The 21224-nt window shown below is 39.9% G+C and overlaps 1 protein-coding gene across 1 annotated transcript in view; it reads right to left on the bottom strand.

The window, feature by feature from the left end:
* Window positions 1-21224, bottom strand: part of gpc5a (glypican 5a) — a 129496-nt gene that overhangs the window by 93400 nt on the left and 14872 nt on the right. Inside the window, exons 3-6 of the mRNA XM_008404364.3 lie at window positions 10818-11278; window positions 10491-10724; window positions 9567-9700; window positions 9316-9441 (exon numbers count right to left, since the gene is read on the bottom strand). Coding sequence (XP_008402586.1) covers window positions 9316-9441; window positions 9567-9700; window positions 10491-10724; window positions 10818-11278 — 955 coding nt within the window. The remainder of the gene's footprint in view (window positions 1-9315; window positions 9442-9566; window positions 9701-10490; window positions 10725-10817; window positions 11279-21224) is intronic.

The raw sequence follows: 21224 nt of genomic DNA, 5'->3' as shown, positions 1-21224 counted from the left end.
CACTGACTCACCCAACCTGTTCAAGGGATCTAAGAGAAGTGACCTCAGAGACTTGTCACTTTAATAGCTTTAGGGTGCAAAGGCATGATTAAACTCGCAGCATGTCATCTGGATGCAGGCAGCGGCCTTTCACACGTGCCGCAGGAAGCTCGCGCCGCGCCGCCGACGTGCCTCGACTCCTCTCTGCTGCATTGTGAGGACTGCGAGCGGCCCCACCGTGGTGGAACTGAGCAGATGGTGAACGTATGCGGCACTCGTGCATGTCATCATCACCTTCATTAGCTGAAGGTGACATATGACATCATCTGGTCTGGGTGTGTGTAGTCAGGGGGAGCAGTAAGAGTAGTTTGCTCTTTTTTTTTTCTTCTTTTTTTTTTTTATTGCAGCATGGTTCAAGGTTGTTTACGGGAGGCATTGTGAGTAATCACAGTAAGTTTCTACTCCTACACACCCGCCTTCCACCGGCTACCTCAAGCCTCCCTCATTCTCACCTCCTCCCAACATTAAGGTAAATAAGGGCTTCCAGCAGAGAGCCAATGAGCACGGGCCACTGAGCAGAGATGCATGTTTGTGTTGCCTTCCTCCTAGGACCCGGCTCGTTTATCTTGGCTGTCAGGTAAAGGGCAGACTCAGAGAAGGTGAAACTTTTTTTTTTTTTTTAATAAGGCCTGCTTGGTTTCTATAGAAACTGCAACACAACCTTATTGGGGGACATTGATAGGAGAGCAGAGTCTGATCTCGGGGCATCCCGCGACGTGCCATATTGCTGCCCGAGACATTTGTGTTTACATCCCAGAAATCACGAAGCCATTTAGATTCATTTTCAGGGACCCACCAGGCTCAGACCTTTTACTGTGGGAGGTGAGATTAATGAGAACATATTCACACCCAGCTTTCAGCTTAGGTCAGGAGCTAAAAGGGAAGGTTTCACTTATAAAGAGGTGCTGACTCTTCTGTGGGTACAAATCCCTGATAAAGGCAGAAAAGACCTCCAGTGACTGCCAGGCTTTTTTCCCTGATAAGGAAATGATACTTCCTGAATGCACTGTTTGAGGAAAGAATGAATGATAAGGCTTAGATTTAGCAAACTGCTACTTTTTTGTGAGGTAAAAAAGAAAATACTAAAACATTAAAGAGGAGTAAAACTACCACCTAAAGCTGCCACTATTTAAAATGAGAATTACCTCCATGAGCAGAAACTTCTCCAGGCCAAAAGTGCATAAAGAAGAAACAAATGACACTGGTAATGAAAACTTAATGACTACTACATTTTTCACTTTGTGGCAGTAAATGGGAAGCATGTGCAGTTAACAAATGAAAGGGAAAATTAAACCGGGAGAAGGTACAGCATGCTCTGTCAAAAGCCTGCAGCCAGCAGATAAACTAAGACAATGATACCAAGATACGGCAGCCATTGTTTTCGGCCACGGAGAGAAATTAAGTCTGTTCTGGAGCAGAACCCAACGCAGACACGGACGGCGTGCAGCCATAACGTCGACAGGAAGGCGGCCTTGATGAGGCACCCCATCAGTCTAATTCATGTGCAGACAGGCAAATAGTTACTCTGGGTAAGTGCTGACTTCATTGTCAGCCTTTCAGCTTTTATTCTGTATTCATCTCAACGTTTTGACTGCCTCGGTGTAGCAGAGAAAAATATACATAAGGCAAATCTCTATTCACCCAACAAAACAAGAAAATAAATTCACAAGCTTTATTGTAGAGGTCCATTACTGAAATTGTTCTATTTGTCTGTTGTTTACTGGTTTGCAGCACTGCACCGCTGAAATTATTCCTGGTAAAATTGCGCAATAAAACCAATATTGCTGTGTCCTTGCAATCTAATCACAACCCTGGTCCTTTTCGTAAGTGTAATTTCTGTCAAAACAAATAGGGTTGGCTCCCTCTGAGTTTGCCCATCACAGAATACATCCTCTCCCTTTAGGAGCATTAACTTCACAGTTTTCCCAACTCTTTGTTTTCCCGGGTTCCAGCGGGCTCTGATTTATGTCCAAGCTACAGAGAAAGACTGCTCCAAGGGGGGCCACGAGCGTGAGCTCATCGCTGGACGGAGGCAGCCTGGTGTCGTTGCAGAAGGTGTGCTCTCTGACAGCTCAGCGGTGGACAATAAGGCCTTGGATGTTAATGTCCTGCTACCTGGCAAGCTGCGGGGCCACAATCTGCTCCAGATGCTAGAGGCAGACGTCCAACTCGAGGTGGCAGAAGCGTGGTGTGTGCGGGAGGGAGAAGCAAAAAAGGGAGTGGAGTCACTGAAAAATGAATAGGACCAGACAGACGCACGCATATACATGCACCACCTGCCACCAGCCAGCTCTGAATTCACTGCTTCCCCCCCTGCACAGTGCTCTCACTGGCAGTCACTGTAGCAACATCAGGGATAATATCTGAGCACAAATAAATGAAATCTCCCTTTTGCGGCGGGTGAGATTGAAAATTTATCTGTTCAGAGCAATCATGCATTATACAAGAACGTGGGGCTAAAGCAAGCTGGCGGACTCGTGCGTGCACGGGCTCACACATCCACGCGCCGGTACAAGAGGGACTTATGAACTCAATTTAGTCAGCCAGACAGAGTTCTTGATTCTGTCACTTGGGATAATCGTCAGGATGTGGCACTCTGACCAAACCCCTGCATCTAAAACCCAGGCAGGATATAAGGTCATGTTGGAGTGGAACTCTAGCCATGCAGCACCCGGACCTCAAGTGCTCCAGTGGTTTTGCGGTTATCTGCAGCAGCCAGCTGTCGCAATACAAAGCTTTTCAAGAACGTCCGCTCTGCTCTTCCTCTGCTTCTCATCTTTCCCTCCTTTCTCTCAATCACAACTGTTCAATTAGCCCACCCACTTCGGTCCCGTTTAGAATGTCTCGACTTTGTACAATAATGGTTTGAATTTTCCATTTTACTACTTATAAAAAAAAAAAAGCTAAACTATCTGTTGATATGCTTTGACGTGAGGGGGAGAGTTTTCTACTAGTTTATGAAAAATGTTTTATCTCTTTATCAGTTGTTAAAGAGAAAGAAACAACTCTTATATTCTTGCAAGAGCGTGACTAAGAGGATGGCCTTGCATAATATATCTGACAGTGAATGTTTAAAAGGTTATTACCTCCGTTTAAAATTAGGTCAGTTTATCACCGCAAAGGAAGGAGGTGGAGGAGGTTTGTGAGACATGATGTTCTGTGTATCTGTTTATCACTTAAATTTTGTTTTCTGTCAGTCACTGTCAGGAGCAACACGGATAAGAACGACCGCCGGACGGCATACATCACCAAAACAGAAGCAGAGCAGCAGCAGAGCGATAGCAATCTGCCATGTGTCTGTGCCCCGTGAGTTTGAGCGTAACCCAAAGTGCAGAGCTCCACCTACTGGCGCAAGAGGGTTGCAACAGGTCCTGTGCAGCTCATCAGACCAAGTGTGCAGATTTATGGCTGAAAAGACCACAGTCAATTCGCTGAATGTGGCACCACAGCTTCCCCAGCAGGTTTATTAATAGATGAAGAGTCGGCATCGCACTCGTGCTCAACAAACACAAGCAGCTGTGATCATGTTTATTTGAGGCTTTGCATCTGGAGGGCTCTCTGCATGGACACATACTTTGGGTTTAACATAAGGCAATTATTTCTACCTGCAGTGTGTGGCTGAAACAATTCACACAGCTCCTGCTGTTAAAAGTACATTAAAATAAATAGCAGCTTTATTACTCTAACATTTTTTTTTTCTTTCTGTTCGTAACTTCATAAAACTCAAAATGTAGCACCTTTTTTTGTAGCCGTATCTCATTTAATATAAAAAAAAACTTCAACTACATAATTGTTTATATTGTTTTTATACAGATCACAAATAAGTTGAACACAGAAAGGCTTCTTACGCATAGATGATCAGCTACCACTCTTTTGGAGTCATAAAAAATAAGGTATTCGGATGTGAATATATATATATATATATATATATATATATATATATATATATATATATATATATATATATAAACTACCACCTAAAGCTGCCACTATTTAAAATGAGAATTACCTCCATGAGCAGAACCTTCTCCAGGCCAAAAGTGCATAAAGAAGAAACAAATGACACTGGTAATGAAAACTTACTACTACTGATTGTAGTAGTAAGTACTGTCAATTCTGCACCAGACTTGCTATTGTGCAGAATTGACAGTAATACTAGTTGTCATCTTATAATAGTAATAAGTTAGGTCCCAGTTTCTTTCTGCCACACGTCAATGTGATTAGAACAACCTAAACCACTGATCCTTCTTCTGTGGATTTCTACTAACCATTAAATGTTTTGTTTTTTGTTTATTTTTACCTTAGTTGGTTAATTACTTGAGCTATAAATTAAGCAAGATGTGTGTGAAAATGATCCACATGAAGAATTAAAGAAAAGTGACGCAACCATTGAAATGTTTGAGAAAAAAGGGCAGAACTGAATAAAACAAATAATACAAACAAAAACAGCAGCACAGACATTCATCCACAGCATCAATTCATTCCTTCGGCTAACTGACCGCACACTGAGAGGAGGCCTGCTCCTCAACTCCTGGGCTCCCATTACCATGCGATTAACCTCCACGGGATTAGCCAGGGCAGCAAAGACAAGGGAAAGGTCAAAGGTCGGCACTCAGACAGCTCCAACAGCATAAAGGGTGGCCTATTAAACAAAAGGCCATGCTCAAATCTGCCTCCCTGTCCTCCGGCATCTTTTTGAAGCATGCTGTTGGCATTCACCTCACTAGACTCATCACTACATGTTAAACTCAAACAGCGTGCAAGGTCTCCTGACTTTCTATTGTGATAATGATAAAAATATTGTATTCAATTAAAAAAAGCACGTTGAAAGCACAAACACACTCCCAAACACATGGTGTGCGCTTGAAGCTGTGAGACGAACCGCAGGTGGGGAGGACTTAAAGCGAGCCTACGCCAGAGGAGGTAATCATGAATAAACCATCACACTCTGGTTCTTGTGCGTGGCTGAGGCTTTTTAGTATCGCTTCTACAGTATAAAGCCGTTTTCACCAACTGGTAGGAAAATAGGTGGGAAAAAAAATAGGTTTTCTTTCTTGAGTTTTACTTTAAAAAAATCGAAATCTGTTGTTTCTCAGCTGGTTGTCAAATAAAATCAGATTCATTTGATTCTTTACCCAAGTTTTACGTCTGCTGTGGTTTGGGTACTTTTTAAGAGCAGGTAGCTCATGGCAACCTGCCATTATTGCTGTGTGACAGATGGGGGAAGTATGTGGGAATGTATTAACCTTTCCACCCAGACAAGGACAGTGTCTCCAACTTCGGCTATTTAAAGGGAGCTGTACTTTTTTTTCCAACGTGTTTATTGATTTCATGACAAGCTGTCCGATGACATAAATCCTGAGACCTTTAAATTCTTTATTCATACCAGTTTACAAATGAAACCTGATAAGAATAAAATTAGGAACTCTTTCAAGTAATGTCTGTGAATTACTTCCTTATCTGCTGTCACATAGAAATAGCCTGCAGAAATATAATTTTGACGGCATTTCTGATTTGCAGTGTTTTTATATCTCTGCTACTAATTGGCTACATGACCCACAACTGTTTTGAGCAGAAAAGGCTTTAGATAATGACAGTACACTACATGCCCAGAACCTAAAGAGCAGGAGGAAAAAGATGGATTTGAGCTGATGGTGGAAAGTCAACAAACCCTCATCTTAACCTTAATGATAGCTGCTTGTTTTTCTGCAGGTAATCAGAAATGTAATATGATTAACTAAGTTTTAGTTAGAGCTATTATGTGTAAAATCACAAACATGTTTATGTGTTTTTCTCCTGTCAACTGAAATTAAACTACATGCTTTCTCAAGATCAGGTCTGATGAACTGTAGCAATATGTTGGTCATATTTAGTTTGTTTAGTTTGTTGCTGTCTTCACTTTTACCACAAGACATTTTTACATCTAGTGCACTGTTTTTAAATGGTTCTAGTTTAACTGCGTTTGACTTGTCTCAGAGAAAGAAATGGCGATACCTGACTTGAGTACGTTCTAGTTGGGAAAACAAGTAGCAATACAAGCTGATGGATGGATGGATTAAAGTATGTGCATTTAAATGCTAAGCTAAAGCTAAAAAATAGAGGCTTTATGTGGGTTTCCTCAGGTTTCATGAACTAAAAACCCTCAGAAGTCCAACATATGGCTTTTTTTAACAACTGTCACAACATTTTACAAGATCCACGGTCATATTGGATACTGAACTGCAGGTGTACAATTAGCACAATCTTCTCATTTAGAAAAATAATGATATACTGTATTTACAACTTGAAAATACGACACGTGAGTACATGCAGAATGCAACATGACATGCTGTTTGTAGATTGCTAACGATGCCCCCTGGTGACCACAATGTAGAAAAAATTCTGTCAATATTTCTTAACTTTAGCGTTATTGTCACAGTACGATAAAGAAGCAGCAAGAACGTCTCAGAATAAGAACCAGCTAAAGATGTTGGGTCATATTTTAGCTTAGATTAAAAAAAAACAGTCATTATTAGTGACCATAGAATAGCTACACACAGTAAATCTCACAGAGTCAGTCCTATTAGTATTCAAGAACAAGGAACACAAAATAAGCTGAGACTATTCATTTTCATATTTGCAAAAGTAATATATACATTTTGTTTTCAGCATAGCATGCCAAAGCTGTGCGGAATTACTTCAGATCAAATTAATTGTGTCCTAATCTATGACACTAATTACAAGATTGCTTGTCTAATCTGTTTTTCTGCTAATATGAGTGAGTAAATGAAAAGAGCCAAGCAGCAGCAGAAGAACAGAATGTGTTTTTTTTTCTCTCATACTGAAATAAAATCCAGCCATTTTCAATCTCAGAGACTGTGGGATAAAAGCTGCCCGTGTTCTTCCTTTGTGATCTTATCTGATCGTTCCTTATCTCTTTACTTTATTTACCAAAAGACTCAAAAAAGAACATGCATTAAATCTCCCTTAAATCTGAGGCTCTTGAGAGCTTTTTGTGCTCACTCTTTTTATTAAAAAGAGGCAAAGCTCTGGTTCAACTTTATGCTTCTTTTAGGCCGTAAAACTATTTGTGTCAGCACACACAAAAAGATGTCGTAAGGGGCATACATGTACACTGTTTCTCACACGCACACATCTACAGAAGCAATCGCTTAGGGACTCTGAGGCCTCGATGAGCTTCTGTAAATCAGACACCATCCAACAGCAAATTTTATCTCCCCTCTCTCAGTGGGTGTTGGGTTACGACCTGTAGGTAGGAGGTTATTTATTGCTTTTGTCTGAGCCAGCGTTGACTCCCGGCCACTCATCTACGGTTCTGGGGTAGCAGAAAGCAGCAAAGGATTGCAGATCTCCAGAAGCTGCAGAGATTCTCGGCTCGATACTCCCCTCAGAGGCCCGTTCTTAATGTCTCTTAATTTCTACTTTTCCAGTAATGGCTGAACCGCAATGAAGCCAAGTGGACCTGAGGTGGAAGAATCCCTATCAATAAGTATAATTGTTAATGGGAAATAAAGAAAGGAAGCTTAAGCAGCTAAAAGATTCCCAGAGACCATAAATATTTCCCAGAGGCTGCTGCAAGAGCCTGCAGCCTGCTGGCCTGCTTCTTCTTCCAGCACATAATAAACAATGCTATTATCTGAGAAGTTCACTCCTTCCTTACAAAAAGTCATGGTCCTATGGTGAGAAACAGTAAAACATGGAAAGTTTAAATTATCAGAGGTGGAGTGAAACTGAACTTTGACCATCTATCTTCATTTTTTAATTAGTAGCACCATCCTAATACTAAGAAGTCTAAAATATATATTTTCCAGCTTTTCCCTGCAGTCCATATAATTGCCATCTTCTACAAAAAAAAAAAGAATCTGTTGAAGTGCAAGCTGACAAAAACTAACCGGTCCACCTGCTATTTCTGTTCTTTTAAGAGGAGCTGACAGTTAAAAAGAACAACCCCCGACCAGGAATATGTGTAGGGGTCCTTGAGTGATGACAGGATGAGAAAGATCAAGAGCGGTGATGTAATGAAGACAAGGCCACTGACTGATACCATGAAAGAGGCCCGAGTATGCCTGCTCCAGTTCACAGCCATTCATTTCTCACATGCATGTCTGTTGGGCACCAACTGCTGATAGATGAATCCTGAACCAGTGTCTCAGTCGATATGTTATATATATGTATGTATATATGCAGTGGGTAATACTATTTAAAAAGTCAATACTTCTAAAAACAGTGTTTTCTACCAGAGGATCATCTACTTCATGAATGAGTATCAAATAATGTATAGAAGAATCACTTTTCTGACCATAATGATGACATTTCTGACATCTTATATCTATATTGACTCTAGCCGTGTCATTTGATGTTTGAACCCTTCATGTCTTAAACTCATGTAAAAAAAAAAAAGAGAAACTCGATGGGATTAGTTCAAAAATAAATACACTGCTCCATCATGATGCTATGCACTCTAACAACGCTAATAAGTTTCCCATGGATTGCAGCACTTAGCAAAATCAAACTAATAAGTTTGAGTTCATAAAGTGGAAGAAAAAAAATCCTGGCACGCCTCCATGTAGATAGTTTTTAGATCCACTGTAAATCTGAGGAAGTTTAGTAGTTGTCATATTGTAGTCATTTGCTGACATTCGTTCCCTTGCTTTTCCCATTTAACAGAGCAGCTAAGAGAAATGGTCTGCTGTGTCATGTCATATTTCTACTGACCTCCAGAGAAACAGGAAGTCGCAGATGCCAAAGTAAACTTTGAGGAAAGGCATCTTTACTAGGACAGCCAATAAGTGTGAAAAATTCAAACTTTAACATGGGACTTAAACTATAAATAGCTCAAGAAACTGTGGGAAGACTTCCCACTTTCCCCTTCTGAAAGGCGGTTTGGGTCAAGTAAACAAAACTAAAAACCAAAGTCAAAGAAGAAAAACAACATGAATCAATTAACTGAATGGGAAATAAAGTTACTACTTTGTAAGCAACGTTATTTACAAGTAATTTTTTGCAGTGAACTTTAACACCAAGTTTCTGACTACTCCTCATTTTAGGATTACTTTTTAACTGTAATTTCCAGATAGTTGCTCATGTGTTCGGATTAAGACACAAGGCTGTGATTCTGCATATGGCCAGAACTAACACCCTCTATGGTTTATCAATGAAGAAATCTTGCATGTTTACATCTGTCCAAACAGAGTCGTAAAGGAAACACTTGATGTTTGCTTCATTTGCTCTTATGTTAACCATCTGTGTTTTTCACTAACATCTTTTGAAACAAACCTTTTCACAATGTTTGTTCCATTCCAGCATGGCACCCCGTCACCAGAAGAAAGTCCCTGCAAACACATCTGATCTGCCAGGCCACCGTAGAATGTGCTGAAGGTACGCAGAGTCTTCAGAAAGTCCCTAGAACAATAAAAAGAGGTAGCCACATGTAAGCATGCATAGTGTTTACTTCTTCAAATCTAGTTAAAGCTAAAAATAACTGCTGACTATGCGGTGTGTGTTGTAAGCCTTTGACTTCCACCTACTTTCTCATGACAGAAAGTGAATCGTCCGACCGCCTGTTCAGACCTTTGAGAGGGATGGAGACTCTGCTGTTCGCGTCCTGGATGCTGACCGACTGAGCTGGCCTCCTGATTGATGTGCTGCACAGTTTCTGAACCTAATGCACAGTAAAACAGCCACAAATTTAATTCCAAAACACTGAGGGAAGAATGTGTATTTTAAGAACTGGATAACCTTGTTAAACATTACTGAGGCCTCAACTGTGAGATTTGTTTTTAGACGGCTGAGTGATAACTATTTGTATTACGAAGGTAAGGCTTTCAACTCCAATTTCTCTCAATTTATGTCTGTCTGCCAAACAGCAGTTACTCATGTCGTCCACTAGATGGAGATGTGGCGTCTTAATTAGTGCACTGCAACTCAGTGTAGCTCAGGAACAAACATCTGTGGAATTCACTTTACAACCAAAAAGATATAGAGCTTGGGAAAAAAAAACATTTGAAAAGGGGCCTTTATTGTCCACCTTTTCTGGAAGGTGAAAGAAAAAGACCACCTATAAAAGATGATAAATGGGTGGCAGCTCAAGGACTGGTGGTTTTCTCTCTATATAGACCAAGTCCTCCTATATTTGTAGGTTTATATATTTTTAGCTTCTCGCAGCGACCCACGCAGATATTTTTAAGGCAATTTACCCTTTCCTTCTTCAAATTATCTGTTTTGTACATACATAAGGAATGTATATTTGGCCTAAAGACTGCATAACTCTCTAACACGGAGGAAGCAGCTCCATAATAAAAATTGCTCCAGGCCAGTGTGAAGCACTTTATTTTTTGTTTATCCAATCACACCTGCGGGTGACAGTGGGTTCACCTTCTATAAAGAGCCCCGGAGATACATTCAAATCTACCACCAAAAGCAATTTTTACATCTCTGCTCGTGATCTAAACCTGTGCTGAGAGGCGAGGTCCATTTTTCTGAGCGTGCCCGATAGCATCGTGAAGCATCGTGTGAGCTCCCAGAAGCACTTGCTCCAAATCCTGAGCTCCATGCATCCTCGCTGACAGGCCCTCCAGCGAGCGAACAAACTCCCTCCAGTGGGCGTCGATCTCTGCCATGCTCGCCAGACACCCCCGCATTACGTTGAGGCAGTAGCCCATGCAGGGCTTGGAATGGGTAATGCCCTGTGGAGGGAAGTGCTCCAAGATTAGCGCTGCCGGTAAGCACGCTTCATTAACTCAGATCAATAGACTTGCATCACAAAAATGCAACCACACCTGACAATGGGGACAGTACTGCATCTTGAGCAGGGCCCGCCTGCATTCACGACTTAGCTGCAAATGGTCCGTGGTGTTAATGACCTCGATGCCGAGGTGCAGAGCCTGCAGCAGCAGCTTCCCAGAGACCCCAGAGGTAGCGATCTGATCGGCGAAGAGGTCCGGCACGGTACCAAATGGTTTGATAATGCGGTTGAGTGACCTCACACACTCGGCATAGCCTGGCGACGTGTCACCGACACCTGGGCTTATGTAGTGATTGTAGACCAGCGGGAGGAGAGCGTCGAAGAAGCGCTGCACAAACTCATCAACGTTGAGCTCAGAACCCAGCAGGAAGAGACCGACGTCGGTGAAGAGTTCCCTCACCGAGCCGGCAGCAGGATCAGCTATTTTCTGATAAGACACCTGGAGGACGACGTTGGTGTGATTCTCCGCCTGCCTCATCAGAACCTCGAAGGTCTCTGTGGAATACAAAACAGCAGAGACGAATCAAAACAGAGAGATAAAAGAACGAAGAGATGCCGCAGCTAATTTTAACATATCATCTTCAGCATCGGGCCAGCTTTGCTGCTTGTTGAGAGTATTAGAAGAAAAAAAAAGAGAGAGAGAAGCACAAAAGTTCAAAAGAAAAGAGAAATGTGGAGAACAATGTTATTCCCAGCAGGGGCTGCAGCTCCCTGAGGTTTCCTCTTCTAGAAAGCAGGGAGCAAACATGTAGTGAAGCAATTTCTTATCTAACCTAAGATTTTGCTGACAAAAACGGAAATAGAAGGGTACAAAACTTCAGAGAGGAAACGGTGGTGATAAAATATACGCTTCAGAACAATGTAAATGTGCCATCTTTATAGCAGCAAACAGCAGGAAGTTGAAGGGTGAGGCTGGGATGGCCACCAATAACAAAGTGTGACATGGTGCTAAAAAGCTACGGCTAAAATGTCTTCTGCCGGTGAAAAGTCATTCAGATGAGGAACCATAAAACGATCTGGAGTAACCAGAGTTTTTTGTCCAGCTGTATGGAGCGTAGAGTAACACAGCACTGCCCCTTCCCCACCTGTTGCTTTGCAACACCAACCAACTGTTTAAAAGAAGGCTGCTGCACTTTTCCTTCACTGCACATATGGAAACATGCACATGTTTGGAACCATTTCTGGTTCTGATGATAATACATAAATAGTCAGAGTTTGGGATACAAAGGAGCTTCTAGCATTACTCTTACTAAAGTGAAGATGTTTTTAAACTATAGTTGTCAAGCAGCTGTCTGGGGCCCCACCCATGCTGATAGCCCAATAATGTATTAACAAATATTAGCTAGTCATATTCCCAGTGGAAGAGGGGAATAGAATAGAAAAAGGGATCGACTTTACCAGGTGTTTATTTTTTAACTCTGCTTCAGGGTATGTATTTAAAGTAGCTTTTGTAACAGAAGTTTGTTTTAGATTCATGTGCAAATATTTCTGTACTGTGGAACTATGGCATTTTTACTATAAGTTACACCTTAAAAACCTTAAAAGGGCCCATTCCTAGTGACAGGCAAAGCAAAAGAAATCATATATTACAAAAAAAATTTTTACACTCTTGCCTAGGTTTGCACAACATTTGGCATGGTAATTATTCTACACTGAAATAAGCTGTAGTCATTAACAAGGAGCTAATTGGTTTATTTTAGGTCAAAGATGGAGGAAAATGTAAGATCCGGGAGAGTAAGCACCTCACCATCTGGTTTGGCAGCCTGTGTTTTTTCCCACGTAACAGACGACTTTTGAATGTGAGATTTAAACAGAAAATTTAAAGAGCTCACCAAATCCTTGTGGAAGAATCATAATTTCTGATTTGAGAAATCTTTGGAGGTTCAATAAGTTTACGGTTTGCCTTAAACATTTAGGGGTGCATGTTGTATGGATGCAGAGCACACCTTATCTAAAAGAGCCGATAAGATTTATGTAATTTAGCGGCCCCTTCAGGACACTTCTCCCCCTTTTCTCTGCCCCTTTTTCTGTGAATAAAGGCCACTTGTGCCACAACTTTGTAGATAAAATAATTGTCCAAAGTTGTGCATTTTTGTAAAGACAGCAATTCTGGTACAAATAACACATTTGTGCACCACTTTTGTCAGCAACACACGAGAGACTAGGTTTTGCAGGCTCTAAAAGACCTTTTTTCACACAGTAAAGTGTAATCTAAGCACACGCACAAAAAAATTTCACAGCAACAACAAGCTCGCTTTTATCCTTTTGTCGCTCTTTGATCATATTTATCTCAACTAATACCTGATCCGCGGCTGTTTTCGGATCATGTGCTCGTCATGAGCTGTGAGGTAACAGACGGGGGAGAGCACCCGGAGCTGGCCAGGGGCTGAGTCTGAGAAAGAGGGGGCAGCCAATGTGATGAGGTCTTACACAGCCAAAATGCAGAATAATATGCACTCATGTGGAAAGTCTGACCAAAAAGGCCCCCCTTGTGAGGGCCACCGCAAGGGGAAAGAGAGAGGGGGGTCTGGTAACATCTCAGGCGTGAACATTAAACTTGGAGGTACCAGGAACCGAGTCTTATCACAGCCCCTCTGTGATCTTGCCTCAATGTGTTATGTCTAACAAGATCAGAGACTGAAAGAAGTGTTTTTGTGCGAAAACACAAAAAGAAATCAGCACCTCCTACACAACAAGCTTTGTGGTCAGAGAGCAAAGCAAATATCAGACAGGGAATCTGCAAAAGGAGAGAGAAAGGCAAGAAAATCTGTTCATGTGTGAGTTGATGAAACAGAACGCCGCCTCACTCATGAGACAGAGACACAATACGAGAAAACAGAGACGCTGGGATTACTATGGACCTTAGGAGCAGGATACTGAACATCACATAAATGTTGTGGATCCCGTCTGTCAAAATAGAGCATTTTTTGTAAGAGAATATTGTTATATGCTCTCTCTTTGAGAACAGAAATGTTGTATTTTAATAACAATAATGGATCTTGTAAAACCTTCCTTACAGGGTTCCGTAAAAAAAAAAGCGTAACAAAAAAGCAATGAGTACAGTAACTAAATCATCAATTTATGTAAATCAAAGCAAAAAAAAAAAAGAAAAATCGGAAAAAAGGGATGGAAAAGGATTTTAACAAGTGCTATTTTTATATAAAATATGGATTTTCATGTACTTTTTTTAAAATTTAGATTCTTATAGCTGTCAAATTATTAAAACTTGATAGATGAAATTATGTGTCGTCTAATAATTTAAGTATTACTCTGAGTCTTCATATAAGTACCTCTACAAAATTTATATATCGTGGAAAAAGCTCAATATTTTTTGTCTCTCATCAGAAAGAGAGTCTCGTATATGATACAGCTTTATTACACACGGAGTGAAATATTTGAAGCCCTTATTCCTTGTAATGTTAATGATTATGGCTTACAAATAACCCAAAATTCAGTGTCTCGTAAATTTAGAATACAAAAATTACATTTGAATCAGAAATGCCAGGTTTCTGAATCCTTGTTCATTTCTATGCACCCAATAATTCCTTTTGCATCAATTACTGCATCAAAGCAGCGCGGCACGGAGATGATCAATCTTTGGCACAGCTGAGGCGATGGACGCCCAGGTTGCTTGGATAGCAGGTCTGGTCTCCATCATCTTCTTCTATGGTCAATCAAATACCGTAGACTGAACCAGCCTTTTTATAACTTTCGTAGTGTGGACAGATGTAAAGTCTTGATCGATGAAGATATCAGCTTCTCCATAAAGGTGTCAGTCATTATTATTATTAGGTTATTCCAGACTCTAGAGGCTGACAATTCCTCTGTGCTTCAGTTCTGACCTGTGCTGCCCTAACAGCGTCTGGCTGGACAAAGTTAATCCTACCAGACAACCATGATATTCTGTGGTAGACAGACAAAAACTGCAATTAAATATAGAAAGAGGCTTTTTAAAGCCTTTTTTTTCCAAGAACATAAGTATTACATTTTTTGTTCAGTAGAAGGAGATAGATTAGAAAGCCAAACTCACTCCTTAGCTTGTGGATTGTTTAGTGTCAGAGATCAGACTGATTTAAAGGGAAATGCTTGTGCTTCTGGTATGTGAGAGAACAGTGTGAGGAGGCTGAAACTTTTCCAAGGTTTGTTAAATTTTTACTAAACTGGCTGTTTATTTCTGCATTTAGCAGCCTGTTTCATACCCAGAGCATTTTACAGCCCATTAAAGCGTTGAACATTTTAATTCTAACAAAAGCAGAGACTGCATTTTATAAATTAAGATTTTTAGCAATCCTAAAAGGTTGGGGAGTGACACTGGCATAGAATGAACTGCAATTGTAGTATCTTGTTTTATTGCATGAGAAAGTACAACAGAAATCATTAAGTGTTGAACGTTGTTTCTGCCACAAGAGGGCGACCTATTTCACTTTTCTTTTTTTCTCCACACAGATTGAATGGGAGGAGGAAGGTGACATGGTACAGTTTTCAGTCCTGAAGAAGGTTGTTACTGTTTAAATAAAGATTTTCCTCTTCCTCTTTCTGTATCGATCTACTCTGGATGTTTCTTTCAAAAGACCAAAACCTGACTTCCACCTCAGCCCATTCAGACTAGCATGTTTATATTAGGATCAAGATAGGCACACCTTTCATTGGCAATGAGAATCATTTACATGTGACTTGTTCTTTTCAAATCCCATTGGATTTACTGTAGCTCCAAATCCTTAAAACTGGTGCTACAACTGGCTTAACAGGCATTTGTGCTGGCACTGCTCATGTATATATTTGTATTCATAAATCTGTCACCGAGGTAGGGGATCAGTCAGCGGGAAGATAAATACTACAAGCCTTTGTAGTTCAAGACCCTTTCGACATAGACAAAAAAAAGAAAAAACCAAAAGCTCTTGCTCAGGGATGGCTGACAGAGTGAGTGCTCTGAACTGAGATGCATCCCTAAAAGCGGACTGTAATGCGTGAACAGAGCACATCAACGTGAGCCGGTTTTGTTTGAAACTTGCCTTGCTTTCAGGTTTCCAGCTCTCAAATGCCACCAGCTGACCTCAGTCGAGCTGCCGAGCAACGCAAAGATGGCTTTTATTAATGTGATTCATCCTCTGGTGAATGGCTGTGACCACAACAGAGGAGCCCGGTGACATCTGATAGGCTGCAGAAAAGGCCATTCTCCATCTAGAGAGGATGAGTCAGTGGCGCTATGGGTTCAGCTCATCCCGAAGAAAAAAAAAGAAGAAAAAAGAAAAAGAAAACACCCTCACAATGGAAGTCTATGACTTCCAGGGCCGCACGGCTAGTACAGGAAACAGGAAACTATAAGCTCTTTATGACGTGTTAAAAGATGAAAATAAGGGGCTCCTTTAAGCTGTTGTTTTATGACGAGGTCTGGTGTTTCGGTAGGTATAATTGTAGCTAAAGTATATCAAGCAACTATGAAAATAACTTTTGAAGAACCTGGCTAGTATTTATTTCTTCCTGGTAGGTGGTAGCAAAAAGTCAAACTATAGTCCCATTTTCCCTCAAGTGTTGCAGACAGACTAAATAATCACTGTGACAGAGTGACATTTACACTGATAATTGATTGGTCAATTAGGTTTAATATATGCTGTTGATAAGTCATTATTTTCATGTTAATAAATGAAGGGTAACATAAAAAAAATATTGACATTTTAACATTTATTTAAAAAATTTAAAACACGGCTTCTTCAATTTTTATTTTATTTATTTTCATTCGCAAAGATATTTGGTTATGTAAGCTGAAGAAGCATCCACCATTTTTGAATTGTTTGCGTGGCAGCATTTTCGGGTACCTGTGAAAGAAAATGGTGACACATTGACAGATAAGATACGTAAGCACTGTGAAAATATCACACCTTGCTCTTTAACCAATGCAAAAATATGCCAAACCTGTATCATGAGCATCTGGGATGTTCATTTGCAATTCCACAAAGAGAAAGACTGGGAGCTACCAGCAACTCTGTGGTCTGTTGAGGTGAATGGAGCTGAAATCATTCATTCACTTCACCTGAGAGGAGAGCTGTTGGTAGATTTAAACCCCCTGTTTGAGTGGATGTTAGAAAGAGACTTTTCCTATCAACCCAATTTTAATGTAAAAGATGAAGTAAACACTTTAGGGATATATACTGCTCAAAAAAATAAAGGGAACACTTAAGTGTTCACTTAAGTGTTTAAGTGTTCCCTTTATTTTTTTGAGCAGTGTATATAAGGGATTAACATGTTTCCTGTCTCTGAATCAGACAGAGGAAAAGTCAGATAAACTACACTGAAAAACCAATAGCATCTCGACGGACTGTTCTTCTGAATCCTTTTAAATACAAAGCAGTTCTAAAGAGCAGCTAAGCAAAGAAGAGGACATTGCAAAATTGGCTTTATGTTAAAGATGAAGTTTTAGTTCGTAATAGAGATGTCGGATATGAAGCTACAGTAAGTGTCACAAACAACAAAACAAAATAAACTTCATGCCTGTCAATTATAATTGAAAGTCCAGAGTTTTAAAAGGAGAACAGCTGATACCCAGACTGTCCGGCTGAGCACATATTGTCTCTGGACCCCACTGCCTGACACGTCAGAACAGTTTCTGAAGGTGCCCTAGTGAAAAAAAATATACTTTAGTATATTTCAAATATACTTAAATTTGTGTAAATATATTTGAAGTACCGGTATACTAGGTATTAAGTGTACTACCTATAAATACATACGAAGCATACTAAAAGTATGCTACATGCTTAGCTGGTCTCCTTAAGTCCACACTTAAAACAGCTTCATAGTTGACGTTGGCATCTATGACATTGCTGACTATTTTTTTCTACTTCTGACATAAACAGACACCCAGAAATGTTTTTCCACCCGAGGCATCCGGTCCCAATCATCATCATCAGTTCTGATGATGTCACATATACAGCGAGTCCACAACGTCTTAAAATTGTAAGTCTTATTTTTTCGTTGCCATTTTTCTGTACTCTTTAAAATACAAATGCTTTTTCTGTTTAATTGCTCTATTGTTATCTTCTGTAGGTTTCTGTAAAGTGCAGTGGTGCAGTGAATGGGAATGCTCTGTCGTTGATCTTCACTGTTCTTAGGAAGGAGAAATGTTAGTTTGTCTGCAGTAATACTGGAATACTGTGACAACAATACTCTGACTTGGTGGAACAGTTTTCACATGTCCTCCAAAGAGTACATGTTGTTTTATTGTGCTAATTTTGGAAAGCATGTTGTCTGTAAACTTTGAATGTATTGACAATATGTACTATTTTGTTATACTATATTGGCTCTTGAAAAAATATAGGTAAGACTTTATTTGACGGGATGTGCATAAGACTGATATACTGTCATAAACATGACATAACTCCTGTTAGGAACATACCGACAGTGTCATGAAGTGTCATTCAGTAAATAACGACACTTTTAATGAGAATTTGCTTTAAAAGTTGGATGAAATGGTTTATGTTTATGATAGTGTCATGTCAGTCTTATGCACACCCCATCAAATAAAGTGTTACCAAAATGGTAATATATTGAAAGCACAATGTAATTAATTTCACCTGTAAAATGTGTTGTAATGGATCCTTCTGTGTTCTGGTACCTGATGTGTTGGCAGAACTGATGTGTGTATGAAGCATGTAATGTACAAAGTGGCAAAGAAGAATAATAAAAGACATTACGTAACTAAAAAGTGCACTTCATTAGCAATTATAATAAACCAAAAGTGTAATTGCAGCATACTGTAATCATACTACTAATATATTACATATGTATTTACAATATGCCTAAAATACATTCTAAGTATCTAATTAAATCACTAAAGTACATTCTAAATATACTAATAAATCACGTTTTTGGTACATAAAAACAAGTACACTTAAAGTACACTAAGTACTACTTAAGTTTGTCCAAAAAAAGTACGTTGAAGTATGCTTAGTACACTTTAAGTAGTGCTTAAGTGCTACTTAATTACACTAAGCACCAAATTAGTATTTCAAAAAAGTACACTTTAAGTATACTAATTCTAAGTATACTTGAAATATACTCTTGATTAGTCCTACTAAAAGTATGCTTCAGTATGTCAAAATTGTACATACTAAGAACACAAATTTTTCACCAGGTGAAGAAGCAAAATGCTTCTTAGTAAATGTATTTTTAAACTTTAGGTCATCTAAAGGCTTTAAACCAACAGCACACAAAGAACACCGACTGTAAGAACAAGAGTGATAAATAAGAAGGTTTCTAAACTAAAGCCAAAAAAATAACTTCTATTTTTAACAATTTTAGCAGATGTAAATCAAGAATTGTTTTTTTTTTCTACCTGCAGTGAGAAGCATTTAATTTTTAGAGCGTTAATCACATTTCTAGAAAAAAAACTACACCCTGAAGGACTGTAAGAGGACAGATAAGATTTTTATGTTTCTTCTGCCGTGGGCAAGACTCATTTTCACACGAGCGTGCATATTTTAGATAAGTAAAATATAACACTGAAAAAAGATAAAGCGTCATAATCAAAACAGGCATCAAGACATGCAAACACGTGTGCCATATGAAAGCCTGCCAAGTGTTTCCAGCCAGAATGTGTTTTCTAGACAACATGAGTGAGTTCAGCATACCTGCTGCTCTGACTTAAAAAACAAACCACCGACTTAAAATCAGTCTTTCATCTTCTGCGTGGGTCGGGGCGTGCAGAGGCACGCAGGAGTAGGGGGGGGTCCACAAATCTGATTTCGGTCTGAAAAAATGTTTCTCTGCACATTTGTTTTTTTCTACAAAACAACAGAACTCCTGCAAGCACCAACAGACTGAATGCTGTGACCTGCAGGTGTCAGGGATGGAAAAGAGTTTGAAAATCGGTATAAATAAGCTCTTAGATGTTTTCTTTTCAGCCGTCTGTATTTGGTTTAAATAAAGGAAGCATTGTGTAGAACTGTGGTTGCCTGCTCAGAGGGGCAGAAATCTATTTGGAAAGGAAAGGAAAGGAAAGGAAAGGAAAGGAAAGGAAAGGAAAGGAAAGGAAAGGAAAGGAAAGGAAAGGAAAGGAAAGGAAAGGAAAGGAAAGGAAAGGAAAGGAAAGGAAAGGAAAGGAAAGGAAAGGAAAGGAAAGGAAAGGAAAGGAGTTCATCTGTATGGCCTTTTTTTCAGCTAATGTCAAATCTCTTATCTCTTTCCACTTCCTCTTCCACATCAATACACATACTCCTCATATCGTACATTAGCATTTACCAAACAGAGATTTAGCCAAAGCAAACTCGGCCCTCGTGTAATAAATCTGCCTACCTTAGCTATAATAAACAGACGTTTCTTCCTGTCTTTCTGTCTGTTTTTTTTTTTTTTCTGTGTGAGTCATGTTTCTCTCCATCCATCTCTGCTCTCTCTTTTCCCCAGAAGGCTTAAAAGTCAATATTTGAGGATCTGTTGCAGCTCTTGAGCACTTCAAAGAGCACGGAGCTCGCTGTGAGCACAGCCTTTAATATGCTGTCAGGAAAAGAAGCATAAAGAGTCAATAAGCAGACAAAATGATCGTGCGGGTTTTCACGACCCATGTTGCAAGACCGTGATTCTGTTTGCACAGTCAAATGGCAATGACCTGGCCGCAGCTAGGTTTGAGATACAGCTTGAGCAAATGAATGCAAGACGTTCTCGAGAAAAAAAAAAGACATGACTGTGTGCCGTTGTGTGGGGTTAAAGATCTCTTCATACATGCTGAAAAACCACAGGTCACTTGAGCAGTCCTTGACAATTTCTCACTGTGCACACAGAGAAAAAAGGGTCAGCTGTGATGGTTGAAAACCCTGAGTGAAAATAATAATATCATAATAAAGCTTTCATTAGCTTTCAAAGGTGTCTCTGTGTGAGGCTGTTGAAGGTTTCCTGTGGCTGACCTCAGTGAACTGCTGGATGCCAGTGAAGGAGTACACTGAGCTTTCAAGAACCTGAACAGAGGAACTGCAACACACAGCATGCCAGTGATTATGCTGCTGAGCTGGATAATTGCATTACTTGTATGACATGTAGGTTCAAAAGTCAGACTCAACATTTTCAGCCTAGAAATATGTCCACTATGTTACAGTGAACATTTCTAAAGGGTCTATTTTTTTATAAAAGCAAGTTTTAATTGCATTAATTTATCTTTAAATCTACTCAGATCTACTTAGGCTGCTCTCATAAAAGCAGTTAGATATTTTATCTAAGACTGCTATTAAGTCATCCACACCTCAAGCGGCACAAATAACTTTTCGCACACCTTTCTGGCGGGTTCAGACATTCCTATTTTTCAGAGGGCATTTTGTTCTTCTGATGTCTAATAGGATTCAAGGATCACATTTTGTAGATGCTTAAAGTCCAAGTGAATTAACTTTGCTTGGTCTCATTATGCTGAGCTGTTCCAGACATGAACTGGTCTCTGCACTCACATTATCCTCAAGATATG

Source organism: Poecilia reticulata, chromosome 3, assembly GCF_904066995.2.
Source record: "Poecilia reticulata chromosome 3, P_reticulata-male-v2, whole genome shotgun sequence".
NCBI classification, from domain to species: Eukaryota; Metazoa; Chordata; class Actinopteri; order Cyprinodontiformes; family Poeciliidae; genus Poecilia; species Poecilia reticulata.
Note: the sequence above shows the minus strand (reverse complement) of the source record. Positions and strands in the feature narration are given on the sequence as shown.